Genomic DNA, 25,174 nt, shown 5'->3' on the forward strand with positions numbered 1-25,174 from the left:
CCAGTCCGGTCCAGTCCAGTCCAGAGTTTCCGAGGCCTTCCGTTCCGTGCTTCCCGGTGAGTACCATTGCTGGGGACGCATCTAGACGTGCGCATTAATTTGTGCCGGTCAAGACGGGTTTGGGTACACAGACCCGGTCTGCACTGTTTTAGCGGTGTATCTGTACTGTTTAGCAGTACATCCAGTATTATGCAGTTAGCTAGTTTTATTCTAATTATCGTTGTTCGTTTTAAAATGTTTTAATGTGTTTTAAATGTCGTGGTATGAGTGATTGTTCGATCTTCATTACTGTGTTTATTGTATTAATTGTGTTCAAGTCCGAGTAAGAATCAAGTAGCAAGGTTTAAGATGCCGTTATTCTCAAAATTAAGACAGATAAAAACTAGAAAAGGGATACTCGAAGAAGCCGTTCCCATTCCACCTAGGGACACTCCAGGGTACTTTATGTACCATAAACATGGCCTAGATGCCGTATTATATCTCGATTTGTGGGTGGACTACACCAAGGATTTAGCAGAGAATCAGAGATGGCCCGCTGCTGGGACATGGGATGCAGATTGCATCATGAGAGTAGAAGAAGCATTATGGAAAAAGAAAGCCAGACAGTCACAGAAAGATGCCATTGAATTATGGCGTAAAGAATCGCATAGACGCACAGAGAAAGCGCTCAGAAAAGAAGAGAAAAGTAGGGAGGATTCAGACAAAGCCCGAGAAAACATATTAGTTGAGGAAGGTATCCGAGTAAAAGCAGAACAAGTAGACAGACAACGAAACACTCTTATGAATGGTATGTATCCTCTTCTGGCCGAGGGTTTACCTAAGGCCACCCTGGAAGTACCAAAAGATCTACCACCTCCATTGCTTCCGACTAAATTGCACCACAAGACCGCAAAGGACATTTTCCTTTCTTCCTATTTAGACGATGAAGCCCCCGAATATATTAATGTTCCGCCGCCACGCACACCACCTGCTAACGGCGCTCGACCCCGAGATAATCTGCCCCCACCTCTGCAGCAACATACTCCTCCTCCCGTTCCAAACCTTCCGCCTGTTCCTCCACTCCTTCCTGCACCTATTCTCCCTACCTTACACCCAACAAATCCTTTTGGACCTGGCACCTCAGGAGGTGCGACAGGAGGTTTTCATACGCCACCACCAACACATCGATTGACTTATAGGGATTTAGCACACCAACGTACACCTCAAACAGCGAATTACGACATACTTAATGAGCCTCTTACAGACTGTAGATATGATCCAGTACCCGGTAAAGACGACAGAATGATGCTATCATCAATACGTCTACGACGAGTTGCGAACTATTTAATGATACTACCAGGAATGGTTGATCATCTAGACAAAATATATCACTTTGTCCAAACAGGGCAAGGTCCTGAAAGTATTGGCGAGGCCATGGCATACCAGAAAGTGGACACGCAAAAACTGTTGTTACGCTTCTTCATAAACTGCTTGATAAGAAACAGAGATAGGCCTGGTGTAGACCCGGAAGAAATGAAAGCACTTAACAAATGGGGTCAGAATATAGCAGACGGAAAACATGATAAACAGAATAGTATAGAAAATATGTACCGAAGGATCCGAAAAACAGTAGGACAAATACATGAAAGAGAACAGCCTGAAAGAGAAATAGATGCAGATAAGACTGAATCCTCGGAGGAGGAGGAACAACCAGAAACGACAACAGGACAATTACAATTACCAGCTAGAGAAATGATAGCTTATGTAGGTAAGGGAAGATCTTTTAATAATTCAATGCGTCCGATACGTCCAGAAAGTAAGAGAATTTTTCAAGCAGCCGTGTCAAATCCAAAGACCCCTGAACACTTATTTCAGGCTACTGATAAAATACTTCAAGAACGAATGGGGTACCATGTACTCGATTCTATGGATGAACAAGAATTAGCCAGGTCAGCAGTACAATGGGCTGACAGTTCTGATAAATATAGTGATGACGCGCTAGCACGCACGTTTTTGAATCTTTCACCAGACGAACAGCGTTTAGCTGGTATGTACATGATACAACACCTCCTTATAGTGTATAAAAGCCAACACTCCGATCCTGGTCCCCTACCTGATATACTGATAGAACTACTCATGAAGAAATGGAGAGGTCTAGGTACCGATCTAATTAAAGTAATTCTAGAACATCGGCACAGATACAGTGCCTTCCTGTGTCCACAGCTTGATTCAGCTCCCTCCATGGAAAGAAAAATGTATTACATAGACAGACAGAATCCCTTACGCGAAGTGCACCCAGTTAAAAATGATGATAATACTTTTAGACGCGTGTTTGTGTACACGCCCATAACTAAAATAGAACTATTGGAAATGAAAAAATTAGTGTCCAGCCATGACAAAGATCCAGCAGGTTTTCACCGTGAAATAAAAGACATGTTACTCATGGGTGATTATACCTATCCTGACATTATGAAAATATTAAAAGTATTATTGCCTGCCGGTATTTACGAGAAACTCAAAGAAAAAGAATGGGAGGTGGGAGAGCAAAGGATTGATTGGGCTGCATTAGAAAACGAAGAAAATACCCGAACTCCAGGCCTAGGGCTTGGGGACAAAACTAAAGCGTTACCAGGATTGTTAGTACAAGTATTGCCACGTTTATTAACTACGAAAAAGGAAGACTGGGGTGCAATCTCAGCCTGCAAACAGAAACCCGATGAAGACACTAGTGATTTTTATTCCCGATTTGAAAAATGTTTTGGTATTAATAGCGGCCTGAAAGCAAGTAGCGATTCATATCCACATCTTTTTGTAACAAAATTAGTCGAGAATTCCCTGCCCCAGGTTAAGAACAGAGTATTGAAAGTCGAGAGCACTTGGCAAGCTAATACCCCTTCACAAATGTTACAAATGTTACAGTACCACCAGAATAGAATTAGAGAAGAACAAGAACACGAACAAAGACGTATGAAAGACACGAAAATGAAAATGCTCGTTGCTCAGTCAGTTCCAGCTGATGGTCATAAAAAGGGTGCGACACAGTCCAGTAATTCAGCGGCTCCTGTTAACCCCTTCGCTGCTGCGGACATTCCGCTGCAGCGCTGGGGGGGGCAGGGGGGCAGCGCGGTGGGCCGGTGCTCATGACGGAGCCGCTCCGTCATGAGCCACAGTTGAGCTGTGCTCATGACGGAACGGTTCCGTCATGACTCCGCCCATTTGCGTTGTCCCCTCGCACAGGCGGGGAAACAGCGCCGCGCAGGCGGAGCGGCCGCCAACAGGATTGTCATGACGGAACCGTTCCGTCATGAGCACACGGCAACCGTGGCTCATGACGGAACGGTTCCGTCATGAGCGGGGAAGGGGTTAAAGGGACATGCAACTATTGTAAACAGCCAGGTCATTATATAAACGATTGTGCAGTTCTGAAACACAATATCTCTACGGGTAAAACCAAGGAGAGACCGCGTCCACCTAGACAGGATCAGATCCAACCACAAGTACTTCAGAATGTACAGCCTATGCAAGCTTCACAACAGACCGTAGCAGTACCGCAGCCACAGCCTATTGCCGCAACACAAAACACGACACAACAGATGTACCAGTATGCACAAAATGACTATCCCGATTATCAGTGATACACATGAAACAGCCTAGAGAGGGAGGTTGGCTTGCCTCTTATTGAGGTTCCTGTAGATCAAGAGGGTCCTTATGTACATAGTCAAGTATTAGGGAAAAACAGAAAGTTTTTAATTGATACAGGGGCAAGCAGAACAACTATAAGTCACGACGAGGTTCCAGGGGCACCCCTCTCAGGCTCACAGAATGTTTCCCTTGGATTTTCAGGAAAGCCTATTGTTAACGAAGTATCGCAACCTCTTCCTCTTGCAGTTGGTCCATTGACACGGACTACAGATTTATTGCTTACAAAATCATGCCCAGAAAACTTGTTAGGTATAAAGACACTGAAAGCTCTAGGAGCTGTAATATGTTGTTCTCCGGAAGGGGTACGACTATTTTTGCGTGACTTTAAAGGTCACTACGTATTGAGAGACATGGATCACCGGTTACAGAATGTCCCTGCACATTTATGGGCACAAGGCCCCACTGATGTAGGTTGTATGCACATTACACCATATCGAGTCACACTCAAAGCATGAGTGGTATTACCACGAATTCGACAATACAAGTAACCTCCAGATGCTGTAGTGGCTTTGCTGCAAATCATTGACGAGCTCATTGCACAAGGAGTGGTTGTGGAAACCGACTCCAATGTATGTAATTCTCCTATCATTCCAATTCTTAAACGTACTGATCCAAATGCACCCCCAGTTTATCGATTAATTATTGATCTGCGCGAATTGAATAAATGCATTGTACCACAGTATCCCGTGGTTCCAGATATCTCTTCATTATTGACAGCTATTGATTCAGAAGCAACGTTCTTTACTGTAATTGACCTCAAGAACGCCTTCTTTAGCGTCCCAATCGATCCGGAAAGCCAATATTTGTTCGGATTCTGTTTAAATGGACGAAGCTTCAAATTTGCACGCGCACCTCAGGGATTCACAGAAAGCCCCAGCATCTATAGCCAAGCACTGAAAAGACAACTTGACAGTATCGACATGCCTGTTAACACTGCCCTGCTTCAGTATGTCGATGATCTGCTGATCACCGCCCGAAGCGAGCCCGAATGTGAAAAAGCATCACTGACGGTTTTACATTTTCTGGCCAACAAGGGGCACAAGGTGTCCCCTTCGAAGCTGCAATTCTGTGTTCAGCAAGTTGTGTACCTTGGGCACTTGCTGTCCAAAGGGGGGAGACGGCTCACACCTGACCGCATCCAGTTAATTGTAAACATGTCACCACCCAAGACACAAAAGGAGGTGCGGGCCTTCATAGGCCTCACTTCGTACTGTAGACAATGGATTCCCCAATATGCATTTCTAGCAAAGCCACTCATTCAGTTGACAACCCAGGAGGCAGCGACATCGACTGTCCTCCCTTGGACTCAGGAACATACACAAGCTTTTGAAGACTTAAAGAAAGCCTTATGTCAAGCACCTGTTTTAGCGACACCATGTTACAGTAAGCCTTTTACACTTTTTGTCACAGAACGCGAAGGCACTGCCTTGTCAGTACTCACTCAGGAACAAGCAGGTTCACACAAACCGTGTGCTTACTTTTCTAGCACATTAGATCCAGTAGCCCAGGCTCTGCCTACGTGCTTGAAATCAGTCGCAGCGACAGCTTTAGCGATCAGACAAAGCGATTCCATAGTATTAGGACATCAATTGACAGTGCAAGTTCCACATTCCGTGGAAGTTCTTTTAAACCGAACACAGACCCAGCACTTGACTATAGCACGACTGACAGGTTATGAATTGACATTGTTTCAGCCACACATAGAAATCAGACGCTGTAGTACATTAAATCCTGCCACACTTTTGCCATTAAGTGGAACAGACCCATTGGCACATGATTGTATTGAAGTCATTACTATTACGACGAAACCCAGACAAGACTTGACAGACATTCCATTACCAGATCCAGACCTGACACTTTATGTGGATGGTTCATGCATGAGAACAAGTACAGGAGAGTTAGTGGCCGCTTACGCAGTCACGACAGACACCGAAATGATTGAAACGTATTGTATTGACACCCTGTCTGCTCAAGCAGCAGAGCTCATCGCTCTGACACAAGCCTGTATTCAAGCCAAAAATAAGAGAGTTAACATATACACAGATTCACGTTATGCATTCGGAGTTGTACACGACTTCGGAGTCCTCTGGCGAGAGAGAGGTTATTTAACTTCTCACGGTGCCAACATTCAACACGGTCCCCTCATTCAAGCTCTGTTGGATGCAATACATCTGCCTACTGCGATATCTATCATGAAGTGCAAGGCCCATACAAAAGTCACCGATATCATTTCCCAGGGTAACGACCTGGCAGACCGAACAGCTAAGCAAACAGCGCAGAATCGGACTCATGCAACTGACTTGACAAAGACAATAGTTCCGACATCGACACACTGCATGACAGTTAGGGATCCCGCCCTTGATGTAATTGACATACAGACACATGCTACACCAGAGGAAATCAAGAAATGGACTGAACTAGGAGGGATCCAAACAGATCAGGGATGGATGACGAAGGGAAAATCTACATGGTTTCTCCCCGACTCCATGGTTCAAGTTATCATTAACACAATACATAGTCCAGCGCATCTAGGAGAGAAAGCTATGCTAGACAGTATTCAAAACATTTGGTATAATAAACACTTACGAGCAGCAGCCAAACAGAAAGTGCGTACTTGCATGATTTGTTGTCAGTTCAACCCAGGTAAAAGCATTCCTGTAGAGCAAGGTGGATTTCAACCTCCCGATCACCCTTTTGAAGTCCTCCAGATGGATTATATCCAGATGGAACGTTGTCGAGGATTCAAATATGTCCTCGTAGTTGTATGCGCACTTTCCCGATGGACAGAAGCATATCCAGTCCCAGATTACACTGCTCCGACCACTGCCAAACAGCTGGTTCGTGAATTCTTCCCACGGTATGGTTTGCCCCGTATCGTGTACTCAGATAACGGTCAGCCATTCTCATCCGAGCTAGTGAAACACATTACACTCCTGTTAGGCTATCAGTGGAAATTCCACTGTGTCCGGCATCCCGAGGCAGCAGGTCTCGTGGAGCGTCATAATCAGACTCTGAAAATTCGACTTTCTAAAATCTGCAGAGAGAAAGGCGTCGACTGGATAGTAGCTTTACCAGTTGCGCTCTTTTACATGAGAATGATAGCACATTCTCGAACAGGGCTATCCCCGTACGAGGTGGTCTTCGGTAGGCCACCAAATATGTGGGGGACGCCTATACCTCGTAAAATCACTGATGTTGATTGTAATATGCTGACAGATTACCTTGCTTCCTTGATGTCTGCACTACAATCTTGCCGTTCACAGGTAGCTGCAGCCTTTCCCGACAACACCGAGGTGAAGCCCCATGAAGTGGTTCCCGGCGATTATGTGTTTATAAGAAATTTCGACAGGAGGAGCCCGCTGGAGCCTCGCTGGCAAACGCCAAAATTAGTACTTCTGACCACGAGGACAGCAGTGAAGATTGAGGGTCGCAAGGGTTGGCTGCATTCGAGCCATATCAAGAAATTTCACGGACTGCCTTCTGATTTGAACTCTCAGCCCTGCCCTCCTCCACAGACTGACTCAAAACTCCCCCTGGTCGAGAAAACTGCTTCCCAGGAATATAAACTGAAACTAAGGTCTAGCAAGTCAGACAGTTTAATTGTTTAAGTCCTCCCCTAGGTGAATCGGTTAAATTAGTTTCTGACATGTATCTCCTAGACCGAAATAGAGAGAGAGATAGACAGAAACAGCTCAAGAAACGTGCATATTGTAAATCACTTCGTAGTCACTGTATAGTGACATTATTGATTATGTTTTTTCTAAATCTTCTGATTATTGCTGCAAGTATACTGTTGCACATATACTACCCTATTTTCAAGCGTGCACATTCTGCTTTCAATGTTACTGCCGAACACTCTTTTAGCGAATTACCTCCGCATGAGTTGCCCTACAGACTTGCGCTGCGCAACAACACATTCATTAGTATGTTACATCACTCCCATCAGACCAACAACGCTACAAATTGTTGGATATGTGGCCGACTCCCTCCCTACCAGAAATACAAGGGAGTTCTGCCCCTCTTTCCGTATCCGTTCACACACAATGGTTCCTGTGGTGCATGGTTTAGTTTGATTAATTCTTTGGATTCAAATACCGTAGTTTACCAGGGCAACTGGGTATGGGGAAACCTGAACTTAGTTTTGCTTAAAGCCTGCTACCCTAACAAAGAGGGACTTCCCAAAAGGACAGGAACTGATCTAGAAAACGAAGTATATGGATTAGGTAACTTTACACTTAACCTCATGATTCTGAATGTTGAATCCGAAGCTGCACCAGTCTTGCCTGCTATGTCAGTATTACCAGTCAAAGGTGAATTATGTGCAAGAAAGAATGGTTCAGTACACCTGGGTCATAGTAAATGTACTACTGTGATCGAATTCAGTGATCAAGGCAAGTCTACATTTAGAGCTTCCCGTCATTCCTACTTCATTTGTGGTCATACCGCATATATACGTTTACCTCTAGAATGGGATGGTACCTGTTACATTGCATTCCTTCTGCCACCTGTTTTCCTAGCCCCTCCTGATTATCATAGAAATACCCATCTAGTACACAATAGACCCCAGAGAGATCTCCCGATTGTCGACTACACTGAAACGGCATGGGAGCAATACACAGACTTCAATAAAGGTTTCTTTCCCTACATAGGTGTTGTCTTTAATAGTAAACTGATACGCAAATTAACCAGAACCCTTGAAGCAGTACTGAATGAAACTACTTCTGCCCTAGGCAACTTAACGGAGGAGCAGTCTGCGATGCGGATTGTTGTTCTCCAAAATCGTCTTGTCCTTGACGTCATCCTGGCCGATAGGGGCGGAGCCTGTAGAGTCATCGGATCAAGCTGCTGTGTTTTCATTCCAGAAAACGCGCCATCAGTATATAAAGCCATAACTCGTCTTCATAAGATTGCAAGTCAGATACACCAGAATCCAGGCACCTAGACTTGGTCCGGTTGGTTCTGGAGTGTGTTGTCAGCCTGGGGATGGAAGGTCCTATCCTTCCTAGGTATTGCCCTTCTCATAGTATTCAGTTGCTGCCTGTGTCTACAATGTGGGCCAGCGATTTGCGGCCTGTGTGCCACATCATGTATTCCACATTCAAGTTCTCATTCAAAATCCCGTAAGAAGAAAGAAGAGCAAATGATGTTACGTGAACAGATTGATAGATTCATGAGGATCGATATATCATGAAGGGTCCGTAGGGGACAAGGAGGGAATGAGGAAATATGAATTTTTATGATCAATTGTGTCCCCTATCTTAGACCCCAACGGCTCCATGTACGTGCTACAAGTACATGTATGTTCCCTCCACTTCCAGCTATGAAGACGTAAATACATTTGCGTCCAACGTTAACATGTCCTCTTTCAGATCCACCATGAATGGGTCGAATATTCAGTTCCTAAGTATGCCTTGCCACCATCTTTATATGGTGCACCTTTCACGTTTTTCAGCTATGGCGAGTTAGGCCCTGAATTCTGCCATCGAGCCTTTTCCTGCCTTCTGCCTCTGAATGCTCCAGCCTGGACCTGCATCTGTATCCATGACCTTTGTCTTACTCCCTGCGCGGCTAACGGTGCCTGGCTCGGCCTGTTGCCTGCCAAGACTGTATTTTGCCTTCAAGTTATCTGCTCCGCTCCTCGAAAAATACATTCCTGTCTAGTAGTTTAGGTAAACACCCTTCCAGCTGCAGAGCCAAGGGCCCGGCCTTGCTGTCCCCGGGCAAGTAATTCATAGCTCCTGTTACCATGGTAGGCCCATGCCCCCTCGCATCTCATGTAGACACGTAGACGCTTATACACACACTAGCAGTCAGTATAGAATAGCCTCTGCCCGAGAGACCTTTCCTTCCAGATAATACAGTTCCTTAAACACAAGATATTAGATACAATTTGGGATTAGGTTGTTCTGACATCCCAGACTTCTGTCTCCTCATGTAGGGCTAAATGTCAAGTCCCCTTCACCCTCCAGTTATACGTCAATCACACGTCATGCTGCTGTGCGCGCATCTCTGCCATGTATTTCTGCTGACATTGCAGGATTCTCTTATGGATCCACCCACCTGTGACATCCTCATAATGACGTTTCTAGTACACGCCCTTATGCACGCCTATTGTAACGCCTTTTTCATTACGTATGTGTATTCTTATCTCTCCTCTCAGCTGTTACGCCTTCTGCATCTGCCTTTACTGTAATGCATTGACTATATATATGATAACCTGTCAATAAAGTATGCTCTATCCCTTCCCGAACCTTCGTGGTGACGGAATCCGATTGCCTGGTTCGAACCAATTCCTTTTTAAGGAATAAACCCCTTTTAAAACCTCAAATATCACGGATTCTGCCTCTTATTTATTCTGAGTTATCCTTATTGAACTTTACCGCATAAATTAAGTACAGGTAATTTAAATTTACCACAAGTGCCTCCATTTTTCCCAATCTATCGTCTAAATGCTTCAATTTTTGCTCCACAGGCTGAATAAAGGAAGATAAGACCAGACTCAGTTTCCCCACCAATAGATCTAAGTCGAGGGAACATATACTTGCGGGTTCTCTACCAATCTTAGCAGGACTGTCTATAAAAGTCACAGAGGGGCAAGACTCCGATTGATCCGTAATCGGAGGTACCAAATTGTTATTGGATTTAGACTGTTTAGGTTTTCTACCCCGAGATGAGGTACCAGCCTTCTTCTTTTTCGAGATTGCACCCTCTTTAGATCTTGTCTCTTTCTGGTTGTTTAGGCTCACTTCGTTTGGGGCAGGTATTATGTTTATAGACTGACTACATGGTAGTTGGATTGGGCCATCCACCTGATCACCTATATTGTTCCCAGTGTGATGTGAGTTAGTAGAAAGCTCCACAATAGGTGTATTTGGCTGAGTAGAGACTGGTGAGCATGCATGAGCAGCAGGGCCCAAAGAAGATCTCCTTAGGAAGACCGGATCTTGGGACATACGGCGTTGCGTCATTTCGATTTCACGTTCCAACACCGATGATGCTCTCGTTATAAATTGATCTAGAGTCCCAGCTACCATCCCTATTGGTGTCGTTTTCGCACCCCTTCTGGCAGCCATAGTAATCAGATATTAATGTTGGGAGCGAATATTATATGTACTCACGGTTCGCACTGAATATCAGAGGGCTGGCCCAGCCCGGCCTCCTCTGGCCCCGGACGGCCACAGACGGTCCCGCCCTTGTCCCGGGCTTAGCCCGGCACCGCCCGCGCGCGTCCCGCGACGCGGAGGGAGCTGCGTCCTTTTGTGCGCCTCCGGGTGCGTGGGTGTCGTCAACGCCCGCTATGGAGCCTGGGAGCTGTAGTCTCCCCCTGCTCTCGGCCGCGAGATGAAACAGCGGCGGCAGGGGAGACACACAGCGTGTAGGGCCCAGGAGCAGCGGCGGTAATCACAGGCAAAACAGGGCAGCAACGGAGTCCCCCAGCAGGTAAGGTCAGCTTCAGGTTCTGTTCCCCCCTTCAGGCAATGTAAAGTCTTGTCAGTATAAATGCATTTTATGGACTTGAATCAGACTATTTATTAGAGTTTGAAAGCACTGCACTTTATTGAATTATAATTGATTACATTTAAGTCTAAGGCTCAGCACCATATGCCGTTGGTGAATTTGCACGTTGCACTTTAGGGAAAGGGATATTCAGAGAAGCCTATGTCAAGAAAGTCGCCGACATAGTAGATACATAAATATATCGAAATAAATGGGACTGCAATATACTGTATCGGCTCTGTTTGAGTTGAAAGCACTGCACTGTATGGTTTAGAACCGAAATATTTTTGGGGCTCGAAAGCGCTGAACTTTATTGAATTATATCTGGTTGCACTTTAGTAAGTTTGTATTAAGTTTAAGGCTCAGCACCAGATACTGTTAGTGAATAGGCATATTGCACTTTAAGGAAAGGTGCATTCAGAGAAGCCTATGGCAAGTGAGTCGTTGCCAGAGACGTTTTAATGCAGGGGCAAAGTGGGCTCTGGCCCAGGGCCCCAGCCTTTCAGGGGGCCCCCTGACAGTCAGCTCCATTCTCCAGAGTTTTACCCTAATGACCTTGAATATTTCCTAAACAGTTTGTTTTAAATTCTGTTTTCCTTTCATTTATTTCTTATGTACCTGATGTGTGAGAGTCTAGTACAGCCATTTTGCAGAGAAATTTTGTGTAATATACATAAAAAACGTTTATTTTAGATCAAAACAAGGCCTAACATAAGAAATGGGAGGGCGTCACAGAGATTATTTGCAGTAATATTGGTGAGCTGCTGCTGTGTTACAATATTGAAAACACACATAACTATCCCTGAATATTAGATGTAAACACATTCAGGGCCTTATTTAAAAGAAGTGATGCATCGCTGTGTGAAAACAGGGATGCGTCGCTTCTTAGTGCGCCCTCGTTGCGACATGATGGATGTGTCATATTTACTGTATGACGCATCATGTCGCAAGGAGTTACAGATATGTCAGTATTTCTGACGAATCTGTATGCGCAAAAGTGATGCATTGCTGGGGTGTGTCTGAAAATACATGCAACTCCAGCAATGTGTCCTTTCACATGGGGCAAGCCCCATGTGAAAGGGCCTGCATCAGTCTTATGCCTGCTGTGTGGCAGGTGTAAGATATTGACGCAATGGCGTCCTAGAAGTGGCGCACTGAGTTCTCATAGATTTCAATGCGCCACTTCTACGAGGCATTTTGCGGGGCAACACCCACCCTGCATACATTATGCCTGGCGCAGGTATAATGCGGTGCAGGGGTTTACAAAGTGAAGCATCTGCCTAGATGCATCACTTTGTAAATAGGGTGTAACATTGCACATATTTTATGCTGCCGGTGCATCACAAAAAGTGACGCACCAGCGGCATAAAAGTGAAGCAAAGCCTCATAAATAAGGTGCTTAGAATTTGGACGAGTGTTCCTTTGCACTGTCAGGGACCTAATGAAATGAAATTTTGTATTTAATAAAGCGCGCAGCTACTCAGACTAGAGAGTCCTGGCGCATGACAGTGGGAGGAAAACATGCGTAAAAGACCCATCAGTTATCAAAAAGCCAGGTTTTTAAGTTCTTCCTGAAAGAGAGTAGGTCTGTGGTTAGTCTCAGAGACCCAGGGAGGCTATTCCACAATTTTGGGCCTAGAAAGCTGTGGGATCTGCCTCCAATGCGGGCACTGCATATTTTAGGCATGATGGCCAGGTTGGCATTGGAAGAATTTAGGGGTCTAGCTGTTGTGTAGCGATTAACGCGCTTATTTATGTAGCCGGCTCCTAAGCCATGGAAAGCTTTAAAGAAGATGGTCATCGCTTTGAAGCCGATCCGTTCTTTTATGCGGAGAGACTTAAGAATAGGGGTCATACTAGATCTGGGTTTAGGTCTCAGGATGGCTCTGGCCGCCGCGTATTGTACCTCTTGTAGGCGCTGGATAAGGGATTTGGGAAGACAGAGGTACAAGCTGTTGACATAGTCATGCTTTTATGTCACCAGAGTCTGCACCACGATCTTTCTGCTCTCAAGCGGTAACAGTGGCAGGAGTTTTTTTTAGCATCCAGAGTATGCCAAAGCAAGTGCCATTTAGATTTTGAATTTGAAAGCACATGGAGAGTGTCTTGTCTATGACAATTCTTACGTTTTTGACTTTCTCCTTTTCAGCGGGCGGGAGCGGCAGATCTTTTGGCCACCAAGTGCTCCAGTCAGGCGTTTGTTTGGATTACCAAAGAAAACAACTTCAGTTTTGTCAGGATTGCACTTCAGCTGATTGATCTTAAGCCAGTTAAAAAACTTTGTGAGGCAAGACCTAATCATTGCCCCGTTAAAGTCGGTTCCTTTTTCACACGTAAAAATCAGCTGAGTGTCATCAGCATAGGAAACAATTTTGGCGCCCTCTTCCTCTACCAGAAATGCAAGGGGGATAGATATATATTAAAAAGGGTAGGACTGAGAATGGAGCCCTGAGGGACACCTACATTCATGGCCGGAACTGGGGATGAGAAAGGGGGGAGCCAGATGTCCTGAGATCTATTTGCCAAGAAGGATGACATCCATTGTAAAGGCGGTCCCCCCCCAGACCGATGTTAGCAAGTCTCTCCGGGAGCCTCTCATGTGGGACCATATCGAAGGCCGCCGACGTATCGAGCAGTATCAGAACAGTCTTGCCTCCCTGGTCCAGCGTACCCTTGAGAAATTCAGCCACTTCCAGCAGAGCGGACTCCATACTGTAGTTAGCCCTAAAACAGGATTGGGACTCATGAAGGAGCTTCCCATCTTCAATGTGTTTTGGAGGGCCTTGTTTACATGCTTCTCTAGTACTCTGGAGAGGGTCGGAAGAAGGGAGATTGGCCTGTAGTTGGCAGGGTCCGTCGGTTTGGCGTTAGCCTTTTTTATCAGTTGAAGAATCTTAGCATTCTTCCATAATTTCTGCATGTTGCCTGAGGAGAGAGAAGCAATAAAGAGCTGGTTTACTGTGGGGTTTATGGTGGGAGCTAATAGTTTCAAGATATTCCCTGACATGGGTCAGTAGGAGAGCCAGACTTAATGCTTTGGAGAGGGGTCAGTGACTCTTCAAGCTGAAACTCAGGGAAAGCTAGTAAAGATGTAGGATCCAAGAGGTGAAATTTGCTATTAGAACTAAGGTAGAAGGTCAGTTCTTCCTCTGAGATGTTAGTGAAGGCTTGTTGGATCATGGAGATCTTTTTGTGGAAGAATTCAACTATTTACTTAGACCATTCTTCAGTGCATGGCCCTTCCTTTGTGCCGGCTCTCAGGGCAGTAAAGGATTTAACTATGCTAAAGATTTCCGTACTCTTATTTTGGGCATTTTCTATCTTGGTTTGAAAGAGGTTTTTCTTGGCTGCCTTCACGAGAATGTAATGAGCTTTTAAGGTGTCTTTATACACCTTCCTGTCCTCAGGTAGATAGGATTTACGCCATTTCCGTTCAATTGTTCCACAATTTCTGTTGCGAGATCTAAGGGAATCGTTAAACCATGGAGCTGGTGGGGCTGACCTCTTTGAGGAGCAGCAAACAACCAGTACCACTGCATCAATGTTGGTTCGGAGCCATGAATCTATTGAGAGGGCGCCCGAGTCGGGGCAGCCAGACCGCTCTGGTGAGGAACGACCGAGGGCGTCTGCTAACATCGGGATGGATATTTTATGGAACGTCCTGTAATTTGAGACCCTCTGCCCTGTGTTAGCTCAAGGGGCTGTGGCAGAGTTGGGAATGACGAATTTTAATAGGAGGTGGTCAGACCAGGTAATGGGAAGAGGTAGGCTTACTGATATGTCAAAGTTGTGAACGATTTGGTCTAGGGTATGGCCCTTCTCATGGGTGGCCAAAGAAACAGATGAAAACATGTTGCAGGCCTGCAGCGCCTCCAACAAGGAAATTGTTTGAGGGTCTTTTCCATTGTCCATATGTATATTAAATATCCCAGAATGAGGCAGTTGTTGTATTTTAAGGCCAGGGAGGTGGAGGCTATATTAAGCGTAGTAATAACATTTCCAATAGCACTGGGAGGTCTGTAAATCAGAAATCCAGCTATGCTATGATGGGGGGATAAGGTACAGCAGAAGCCTAAGCAGTCTAGTTTTTTATTGTAAATTATGGCAACACCTCCCTCCTTCCCATTCGATCGGTCCCTCCTAAGAATGTTATAACCCGTAGGGATGGCCGAGGTGATAGTAGGGTTGGAGGCTTCAGACAGCCAGGTCTCAGTGAGAAATAAAAGATCAGACTGTTAGTCTAAAAGTAGGCCATAAATGTATGGTTCATGCTTTTGTATAGAGCGACAATTTAAAAGGGTGGCCTTTAAGTCCTCTGTTTTCTTATTGTTTTTACACTTATTGTTGCGTGGGAGGATATTGGGTGCAAGTTTCCTGGGCTGGAGGAGAGTCCAGTTGCACTTATTGCATCGAAAGTCTACCTCCAACCTCGGATCAGCGGCTTTACAGTGACATAATGGTAGCCGCCTAAGGCTAAGCAGTTTTTCCCTATTGCAATATAGTGGAAGAAACTCACTGGAGGGGAACTGGGCAGCATGGCCGGCGCCGAACGCCTCCGGGCGCAGACAGGCTTACCTTCGGCGCCAGCGGCGCGCCCGCTGTGCACGTCCACTTAGTGCGTCCGTTTGCATCGGGTATATATATGGTTATGGCTATGATGCAAACTGGATTGCCAACGCAGCTGAGGAAGTGGAAACTGCATAGGCATAAGTGAGGAGCCCGATAGCAGCCCCAGTACAATCGGCGTATCAGCCACGGCTGACCAGGACTGGAGGAAAAGCGAGATGCAAATCGAAGCAGCTAAGGAGGTGTAGGCAAGCAGAATCAAGTAAAGTGCAAGTGCGCATAGGTAGGAGAAATTATTAAAAAGCACAGAGTAATTCAGCCAGACATATACAATTTAAAAAGTAATAAAAACCTAGTAGCAGGGCAGGAAACACTAAATCCTACATCTATCAGCTGCGCGCATCCGTTTGCATTGGGAATATATAGGCTGATGCCTATGATACAAACTGGATCGCTAGCACAGCTGAGGAAGTGGAAACTGCGTGGGCAGAAGTGAGTAGCCCAATAGTAGCCCTAGCCCTCCACACAATCGGCGTATCAGCAGCAGCGGACCAGGACTGGAGGAAAACCGAAATGCGAATCGGAGCAGCTAAGGAGGTGTTGGCAAGCAGAATCAAGTAAAGTGCAAGGGCGCATAGGTAGGAGAAATTGTTAAAAAGCACAGAGTAATTCAGCCACACATATACAATTTAAAAAGTATTAAAAATGTAGCAGCAGGGCAGGAAACCCTGAATCCTACACCTGTAAGCTGCACATGTCCATTTACATCGGGAATATATAGGCTAATGCCTATGATGCAAACTGGATCGCTAGCGCAGCTGAGGAATCGGAAACTGCGTGGGAAACAGGGGCTCAAATTAGATCATAAATTCAAAGTTGTCCTGAACAGGGGCCCCCAAAATATGTTTGGCCCAGGGCCCCCCAAATCCTTAAGATGTCCCTGGTCGTTGCTATAGAAGATACATTACTGTATCGAAATAAATGGGGCTGCAATGCACGGTATCGGCTCAATTGGTTAAAGCACCGTACTGTATAGTAGTTGATCCATGACGGAACTGTCATTTTAAGAGCATATTTAAATTATATGGCATTTAGTGATGTACATCTAGCAAATTGATTGCATTAACTCGCTGTTGGTTCTATGTTTCTGCTCAATAAAAAAAATATTTAAAAAAAGGACAGTGCTCCTTTGCTTTACCGAAAATATTGTTCCTTAGGATTTCCAAACCATACAAACATACATACATACAAACATACATAAAAAATATACACATCACCAGAGGCAATATATAACCTTTATATATACTGTTTAGATCAACTAGTAGCACAAGTAAACCTCACACATGTCTGCATTACTTTGCATAACTAATGCCTAATTATACCATTCACTCCTCCATTCAGAGGATGGAAGGCCAAAGTTAGTGACTAGCTCTGTGTAGCGGTTAACATTCTCAGCATGTGCAACCAAGAGCAACCATAAAAGGTGCATATTAGAAATATTATTAAACTGTAATTACCGATGGCCAGACAGTTGCTCCATAAAAGTCAGTTGCTTCCGAAATTTGGATTGCTTCTCCAGCAAAATTAAAACCTTCCCATGGGATGTTGTTTATCAGAGCAGGGAAAAAGCGCCTTTTCATGATGTCTGCCACAATTTGCTCATCTTCATTACTCTCCGGGAGGTCTTTAAAACAAACGACAGGCAATTTAATTCAATCTGTTTAGTTTTGACACATTTGGAGAAAATACTGTCTCATCACAGGCTAACTTTTTTCTTATCCACATTGGTAGGATCAGAGAACTGTAATGTTAGGTATGTATCTTAGAGATTATCATGTTTAACCCCATGTTGTGGTACTATTTTCTCAAAACGTAGAAACTGTCACTTCAAAATTCAATGCTTTCAAAGTGACAGCACCCCGAAAGAAGTTGAACTACTCTACACAAAATTGAACATAAAGTGAGGAAGAAGAAAAGGAAAGCAGGAAAGAGGAGAAAACAGATAAGGAAAAGAGGGAAAAGGGGAAATTATTCCTCACCAGAAAAACCAAAAATAAAAATAAAAAAAATTTAAAAGGAGGAGACAGGGAAATAGAGTAAATATAACAAAGGGAGCGAAGAGAAGTGAAAAAAAGGAGATGCAGGGGTTAACACCCTGAAAAATAAACAGGCAGGAAAAATAAGAGACAAAAACTAGAGGCGATGGGGGGAAAAGGGACACCACACACTGGAATTATTGCATATTTCCTGACCTAGTGTATTAAAGCTACACCTGCTTTTACCTTTATCGCTTGTTAACCCACAAAAAGAGAATACTAGTATTGACATTTTACCTGTGAACCTACACAGCTGTAATCTAATCACACTGGCCGAGGATACAATCCTTAATCCTAAAATATAGACTAATTTATTGTCCACGTGCAGTCCATGATTTACTGTCTCAAATTTATGAACCCAAAATGCTTCTTTCTCAAAATCACTTGTTGATTTCCAAATCTTCCACCTTGCATCATGTGTAAAATTACATCTTACTATCTTTTGACATTGATTCATTTTATAAAATTGTAAAATGGTTTCCCAAGGGATAGCATTTGTCATTGTTTTTGTAGCATTCATATATGCTCCATCCACGTTTGCCTTAGTTGGGGCTTGATGGTTCAATCTCACATATGATGGGTCATCCTGGTGGGAATTTTAGCTTTTATATGTATCTTTGGGAAGAAATACATGGCAGGAAGTTTTGGGCCCCAACATCCATATATTTAAATTAAATAAGTTTAAATTAATAGTTAAACTCAATTTCATGTTTTATAATCATACAAAGTATTGAAATGTACACCAAGGATGAAGCAATTTTGTGAAACAAGAGTTGGCTGTTTTTCAGAATAAAAGTGAATGTAGACAAAATCTTTCTAGAAAATTATGAATTGTGAGAGAATGTTTGAAAATATTTGATTTTAATTCATTGAATGCTGAATAAATTCATCAAAGAACTCTATCTGAATGGCACAGACAACTACATATATCCTTCCACTATCTCCAGCAAAACGAGAGATCACACCAGTCACAAGACGGCTGCCAATTCTTGTATGTAAGCTTAGTTGGAAGTAAAGCTATTAAAATACAGAAATTAGGTAAACCAAAGGGGAATGCAGAAAATACTTACTGTTATTGGTATTTCTATTGTTAAATGGTATTTGCAGAGCACACAACCTGCCATTAGGATGACATTGCGAGGCATTTCAGTTTTCTGCAGAATTATTTTTTCATTATAAACCAGAGTCTGGTTTGGTACCATGAAGGTATGCAAATAAAAATGAAAGTCAGCCATCATAACTCATCAACCTGCTACATTGAGCCATTATATGTGAATAATGGGCAATACATTTTGTACTCATTTGTGTAATCTGTGTATGTGTATTGTTTTTAAACATCTTATTTCTTTTAGTATTTCATGTGTGTTCAATGTTCTGGGGTGGAGTGGGGTACATTGGAGTAGATTGGAGAGGGGATGATTGGTGTGGGGTAGATTGTGTAGAGTGGAGTGGGGTAGATTCGGGCAGAGTGGAGTAGATTGGAATGGGGTTGATTGGGCTAGAGTGGAGTAGACTGAACTGGGGTACATTGAGGTAGATTGTAGTGGAATGAAGTAGAATAGATTGGAGTGGGGTAGACAGGAGTGGAGTGGGAAAGATTGGAGTGCAGTAGATTGGGATGAAGTGGGGAAGATTGGGGTACATTTATGTGGAGTGGGGTAGATTAGTGTTGATTAGGAGAGATCAGAGTGGAGGGGGTAGATTGCAGTGGGGTATATTGGGGTTGACTGGGTGGAGTGGGTGGATTAGGATAGAGTGGAATTGAGTAGGGTAGAATGAGCAGAATAGAGTGTGTTAGACGGGGTGGAGTGCAGTGGAGTGGGGTAGACTGGAGTGAAGTGGGTAGATTTGAGTGGACTGGGGTAGGTTGGGGTGGACTGCGGAAGTGTTGCTATGGAGGGGGTTGATTGGGGTACAGTGGCATGGGGTAGATTGTTGTCGAGTGGTGTGGGGAAGGGTAGATTGGGGTATATTGGAGAAGATAGATTGAAGTGGGGTAGTCTAGGGTGAGTAGATTGGAGTGGGGTAGAGTGGGGTGGGGTAGGTTGGAGTGGGAGGAGTGAGGTGGATTGGGGTAGATTAGGGTTTAATGGGGTAGCCTGGAGTAGGGCAGATTGGAGTGGGGGTATATTGGAGTTGATTGGAGTGGATTGGGGTAGATTGGAGTGGTGTGGGTGGATTGGCGAAGAGTAGAGTGGGGTAGACTTGAGTGGAGTAAATTGGGGTAAGGTGGAATGGAGTGGGGTAGATTGGAGTGGAACGAGGTAGATGGGGTAGATTTAAGTGGAGGGTGTAGATTGAGGTAGGGTGGGGTAGATTGGGAAGAGGTGGTGCAGATTGAAATGGGATAGACTGGAGTGGAGAGAGGTACATTGGGGGCAGTGTGGTGAAGTGGGCTAGATTGGGGTGGAGTGTGGTAGACTGGGGTAGATTGAAGTGGAGTGGTGTGGATTGGAGTGGGGTACATTGGAGCAGAGTGGGATGGATTGGGGTAGAGTGGAGTGGGGTAGATTGTTGTGGAGTGGGGTAGATTAGGATAGAGTGCAGTGGGGTGTGGTAGATAGGAGTGGACTGGGTGGAATGGGTATATTGCAGTGGGGTATATTAGAGTGAGGTGGGGTAGGCTGGAGAGGGATAGATTGGGGTGGGATGGAGTGCAGTGGGGTGGATTGGAGTGGGTTGGAGTCAGGCGGACTGGGGTAGATTAGGGCGCAGTGGGGTAGATTAGGGTGGGGGGCATAGATTGGGGTGGAGTGGGGTTAACTGGAGTGGAGTCGGGTAGATTGGGGTAGAATGAAGTGGAGTGAGGTAGACTGAGTGGAGTTGGTGATTGGAGCGAAGTAAGGAGATTGGTGTAGAATAGAGTGGAGTAGGGTAGACTAGAGTAGAGTGCAGTGGGCTAGATTCGGGCAGATTGGAGTGGGGTAAATTGAAGTGGATTGGAGTGGGGTACATTGGGGTGGAAAGGGGTAGATTGGAGACTCTTAGATTGTGGTAGATTGCAGTGGGGTAGATTGGAGTAGAGGCAAGTGGGTAGATTTGAGTGGAGTAGATTGGAGTGGAGTGGGGTGGATTGGGGTAGATTGAAGTGGAGTGGGATAGACTGGGTTAGTCAGTATGGAGTGGGTGGAGTGAGTTGGGGTGGATTGGGATTGATTGGACTGGAATGGAATACAGTAGGGTAGATTGGGGTAGATTGGAGTGGAGTGGAGTGGGATTGATTGGAGTTGAGTAGAGTGGAGTAGGCTACATTTATAACACCTAAGTGTATATGAATATAGGGTGTGTGAAAGTGCTCTAAGTGAAATATATATAAGAATGAGGACTTATGCACAGGTTTTAAGGACAAATGGAGCAGTTACTGCGCTGCACAAAACTGAAGCGATTTAAACAGACAATTACTTTGTATGTGCAGAGAAGAGGTGGAATACATATGATACTAAGGACACAGGTATGGAGGAGAAATGGATTAACTGCAACACTACCCAAAATTGAGGCATTTTAAAAAGCCACTTACTTTGTGTTTGAAAAAACACAGAGGTGCCTAAAATGTTTAAATTGCTTAGTGGCAGCCTGGCCTGAAGCATGTGACTGGACTGCTTGTCTGGAAAGACTATGGAGGTCCGGTTTCAGAATAGTATATGCAGACACATACTTTGTATGTGTAGAGAAAAGGTGCAGCCTACAAACATTTGCAGTCAAGTGGACTGCTTTAATATTCTGTGCCATTTCTTTGGGGCTGTAAAGGAAGCATTGAACTGAAAATCAAAGTCACCAACTACTTTAATAGTCTATGCTCTTTGTTTAGTGCTGTAAATAAAGTGCCAAATTCCAAAGCAATTTACGGCAACAACAAACAAAACCTGTAGGATGGAAGTTAAAAGAAGCCCAAAGGTGTAGCATGGAAGTAGAAATGATGAACAGGCAATCAAACAATGTACCCTAGATCTCAGCATGACCTGCAGAAGTACAGCAGGACACTAATCAAATGAAATCAATCCAGTCCATGCTCCAGAGAAATAAAAGGAAGTGACATGATGTATATGGTGGCCAATTAGGAGGCAACTAAAACAAATGACAATTAAGCTAGGAAATGGTAAGTAATGGGTGGGCTCCAAGCACTTCACTGTGTTCAATACCCCTCGCAGCAACAGTTCATGTGCTTTGTTAGGTGAAATCTATAAAAACACAGATGAAAATAGAAATCAGATAAATGAGGCAAAGAACAAAAAAAATAAACTAAATAAAGGTATTCGCTAAAGATTAGGATGTGACCATAGGGCTTTTAACGGGAGGATGTGGGAAGGCTTGTTGTGGGACAATGTGTTAGTTGAATGATTGCTATACTAAGCTATGGGTATTTGTATAGCACACTTATCACCCATGGGGGTATCCAGGCAACTCGCAGGTGGGTCGGTGAAGGACCCAAAGGAGATTATTCAAAGAGCTGGGTCTTCAGCTTCTTGCGGAACCATAGCAGTGATGAATGGGCTCTGATGTTCTGTGGGACGTTGCTCCATGCCTTGGGGGAGATTACGAAAAGGTGTGACCCCCCTGCTCTGCTTTTGTGTATGCAGGTATGTGGTTCCGTGAATTCTGAACCAACTTAATGAAGGTTGTCGTATCATGATGATTTTGGTATTAGCGAACCGCGACTGACAAGTGCGGTACGCGTAAGCATTTTCGTCATGCTACACCGATGGATTCACTGTGTATTTAACGATCTAGTCTGCACCCGTGGGTTCCATTTTGTTTATAACCGCCATTTTGTGGTTGCCCTCACATAGGCTAACGACTACAGGATGACTGTGGCCAAGCGAGCCTCTTGGGACGCATACACCTTAGTTTGAGCTCGTGTTGACTTCAGTTTGACCTGAGTCAACTGACCCTGTTGCCCGAGGCTAAACTTGTTGAGCCAGTACCTTGTTAAGCAGCTGGCCAGATAGAGATCAAAGAGCAGGACATTATTGATTCTATGGCACACGCACACACCCCTCTATCTTTCTCCTCATCTGTTTCTGCTCCTTACTTTTATGGCCTTATGGCCTAATTATTGATTTGGGTTGAGGTCTTTTATGATGGGCCCGTCCGGCCTGTTCGAGCAAGAATGCTGGATTTATGCCTTGTCATTGGCGGTGGGTTGGATAACTGAAAGTGGGTTTGTCGTTATGTGATGCCTCTGTAAATATCATCCTCTGATTGGTCAAGTTTGTGAGTAATTGATGCTAGCCAGGAATGTGATTTTTGGCATAAAAGAAGACGCTCCGCTCTATTATGTTGAGCAGTCTCCTGAGAACATATACCGTGTTGTACTTCTAGGATCTCTGTTACTGGCTGCAGCTAATAAATATGATCTTAGATGTCACCAGAAGAATCCCGTGTCACTGTACTCCAAGACATGTCAACCCGAAAACTGAGGGCGTGTCCCCTGCACCGCTGGGATTAAAATCCTAGTTCTTCAGGTATGTGTTCAATTGAGAATCTGACCGAGAGAAGGTGTCTGGAGGGATAGCAGAAGTATATGTGGCTGCCGAAGTATGAGGACCCGATGTTGTGTAGTGCTTTGTAAGTGTGTGTGAGGAGTTTGAATTGAGTGCATTTGTGTATGGGAAGTTAGTGGATTTCTCTGAGGTGAAGTGAAATCTGGGAGCGGCAAGGTAGATTGAGAATTAAGCTTTCCTGGTGTTCTCTGGGAGTCACATGAAGATTTTAAATTCTCAGGCTGTGGAAAGCAGTGAAGGTTGCAGACTTGACTTAGGCTGTCATGTTGAGTTTGTCATCTCTGATGATTCCTAGGTTTCTAATGTGAGTGGCAGGGTTGGGAGAGGGTCCAAGTTCTGCAGGCCACCGAGTGGTTTTCTTTCCGAAAATGACAACTTTGTTTTTGTCTGAGTTGAGCGGAAGGCAGTTGGATATCACCCAGGTGGCTACTGCGCTTATGCAGGTGGTGAAGTTGGTTCTTGTCACTGGTGTTTTGTCCATAAGGGATAGTGTCAGTTGGATTTCATTTGCATAAGAGAGAATGTTGATGTTGTGAGTTCCGATGATATTGGCGAGTGGAATCATGTAGATGTTGAATAAGGTTGAGCTTAGAGATGATCCTTTGGGGCTCCACAGATGAGGCCCCTGACATCCAAGATGAAGGGCTGCAAGATAACTTTTTTTTTTTTTTAAATACATTTTTATTGAAATTTTCCAGTTATAAAACCCTCCTCACCTCCCTGCCCCCACCCTCCTCAGACAAGTACATAAGCAGAAAGAAAAACAAATAACAGGGGAAAAAATAACATACAACACCAAAGAAAAAATTATTGATAGCAGATAAGTAACTTGGGTCGCATGTATCCTCATGCTTTTATATCACATCATTATTTAAATAGAGCTATACATTTATTTCCAAGTAAGATAGACCAGCTAGGAAGCAGAATATCGGGGAAGCAAAAACATCAGAGAAGAAGATAAAGAATAATAAATGGAATACGAGCCTACCCACTCCCACTATGGTTTTGCATCCACTCCACCAGGGGGTCCCATATTTTCATCCCCTTTTTGCGTTTTCGATGGCCTTTTCTTTTATATATGGCTGTTTCTAGCCTACTTGTCGCCAATAGTCGAGCATGCCATTGTTGGAATGTTGGTGGATTTGGGTCCAACCAGGCTGATGCAATGCATATCCTTAGAACTGCCATGGCCACAAAAATCAATCCTAGTGTATTCCTTAGTTGACTTTCATCCGGAATATCTAAAATTATATCTACCACTGAAATTTCTATTCTATTTTGTAATACCTCCGATAAAAAGTCTGAAATCTCATGAATTAAGTCTTGTAATACATTACATGACGCGAAGATGTGTACTGTATTGGCCTCATACAATGAACACCTAGGACACAGTTCCTTTACCGGACCCCCACTTAGCTATCTTACTAGGCGTGTAATATAACAAAAAGCACGTCTTATAATATTGCGCCTGTAGTCTAGTGGACATTAAGAGAGACTGATATAGATCAAATGAGCTAAAAAAAAGTTCTGTAGAAATCCCTACTTTCTTCTACCATTTCACAGAACATTTTTCCATGTCATCTGGCAAAAATGCATTCATGTCTTCATAAATTTCTCCAATAGCCGGTAGGCTATTTTTAGTTAAAATTTCTACCGTTGTGAATTTTTGAAATTTAGCTTCTCCTCCCACCTTCCTCCACAGATAATCCCTAGTCTGGAGAAATTTAAAGAAATCTTTATTCTCTAAGACATATTCACTTTTAAGTATATCAAAGGTTTTTAGCCCATTCATTGAGTAGAAACACCCAATCTGATTGATCCCTGCTTGTATCC

At 44.2% G+C, this 25,174-nt stretch overlaps 1 protein-coding gene across 6 annotated transcripts in view; it reads right to left on the reverse strand.

Moving 5' to 3' along the window:
* Positions 1-25,174, reverse strand: part of LOC146805462 (protein-lysine methyltransferase METTL21E-like) — a 421,842-nt gene that overhangs the window by 181,829 nt on the left and 214,839 nt on the right. For 4 of the 6 annotated variants that reach the window (XM_085622694.1, XM_085622698.1, XM_085622695.1 and 1 more), the window contains exon 3: positions 17,262-17,428. The exons of the other annotated variants lie outside the window; for them this stretch is intronic. In XM_085622694.1, coding sequence (XP_085478820.1) covers positions 17,262-17,428 — 167 coding nt within the window. The remainder of the gene's footprint in view (positions 1-17,261; positions 17,429-25,174) is intronic. 6 annotated transcript variants of the gene reach the window in all.

This window comes from Triturus cristatus, chromosome 8 (genome assembly GCF_964204655.1).
Source record: "Triturus cristatus chromosome 8, aTriCri1.1, whole genome shotgun sequence".
NCBI lineage: Eukaryota > Metazoa > Chordata > Amphibia > Caudata > Salamandridae > Triturus > Triturus cristatus.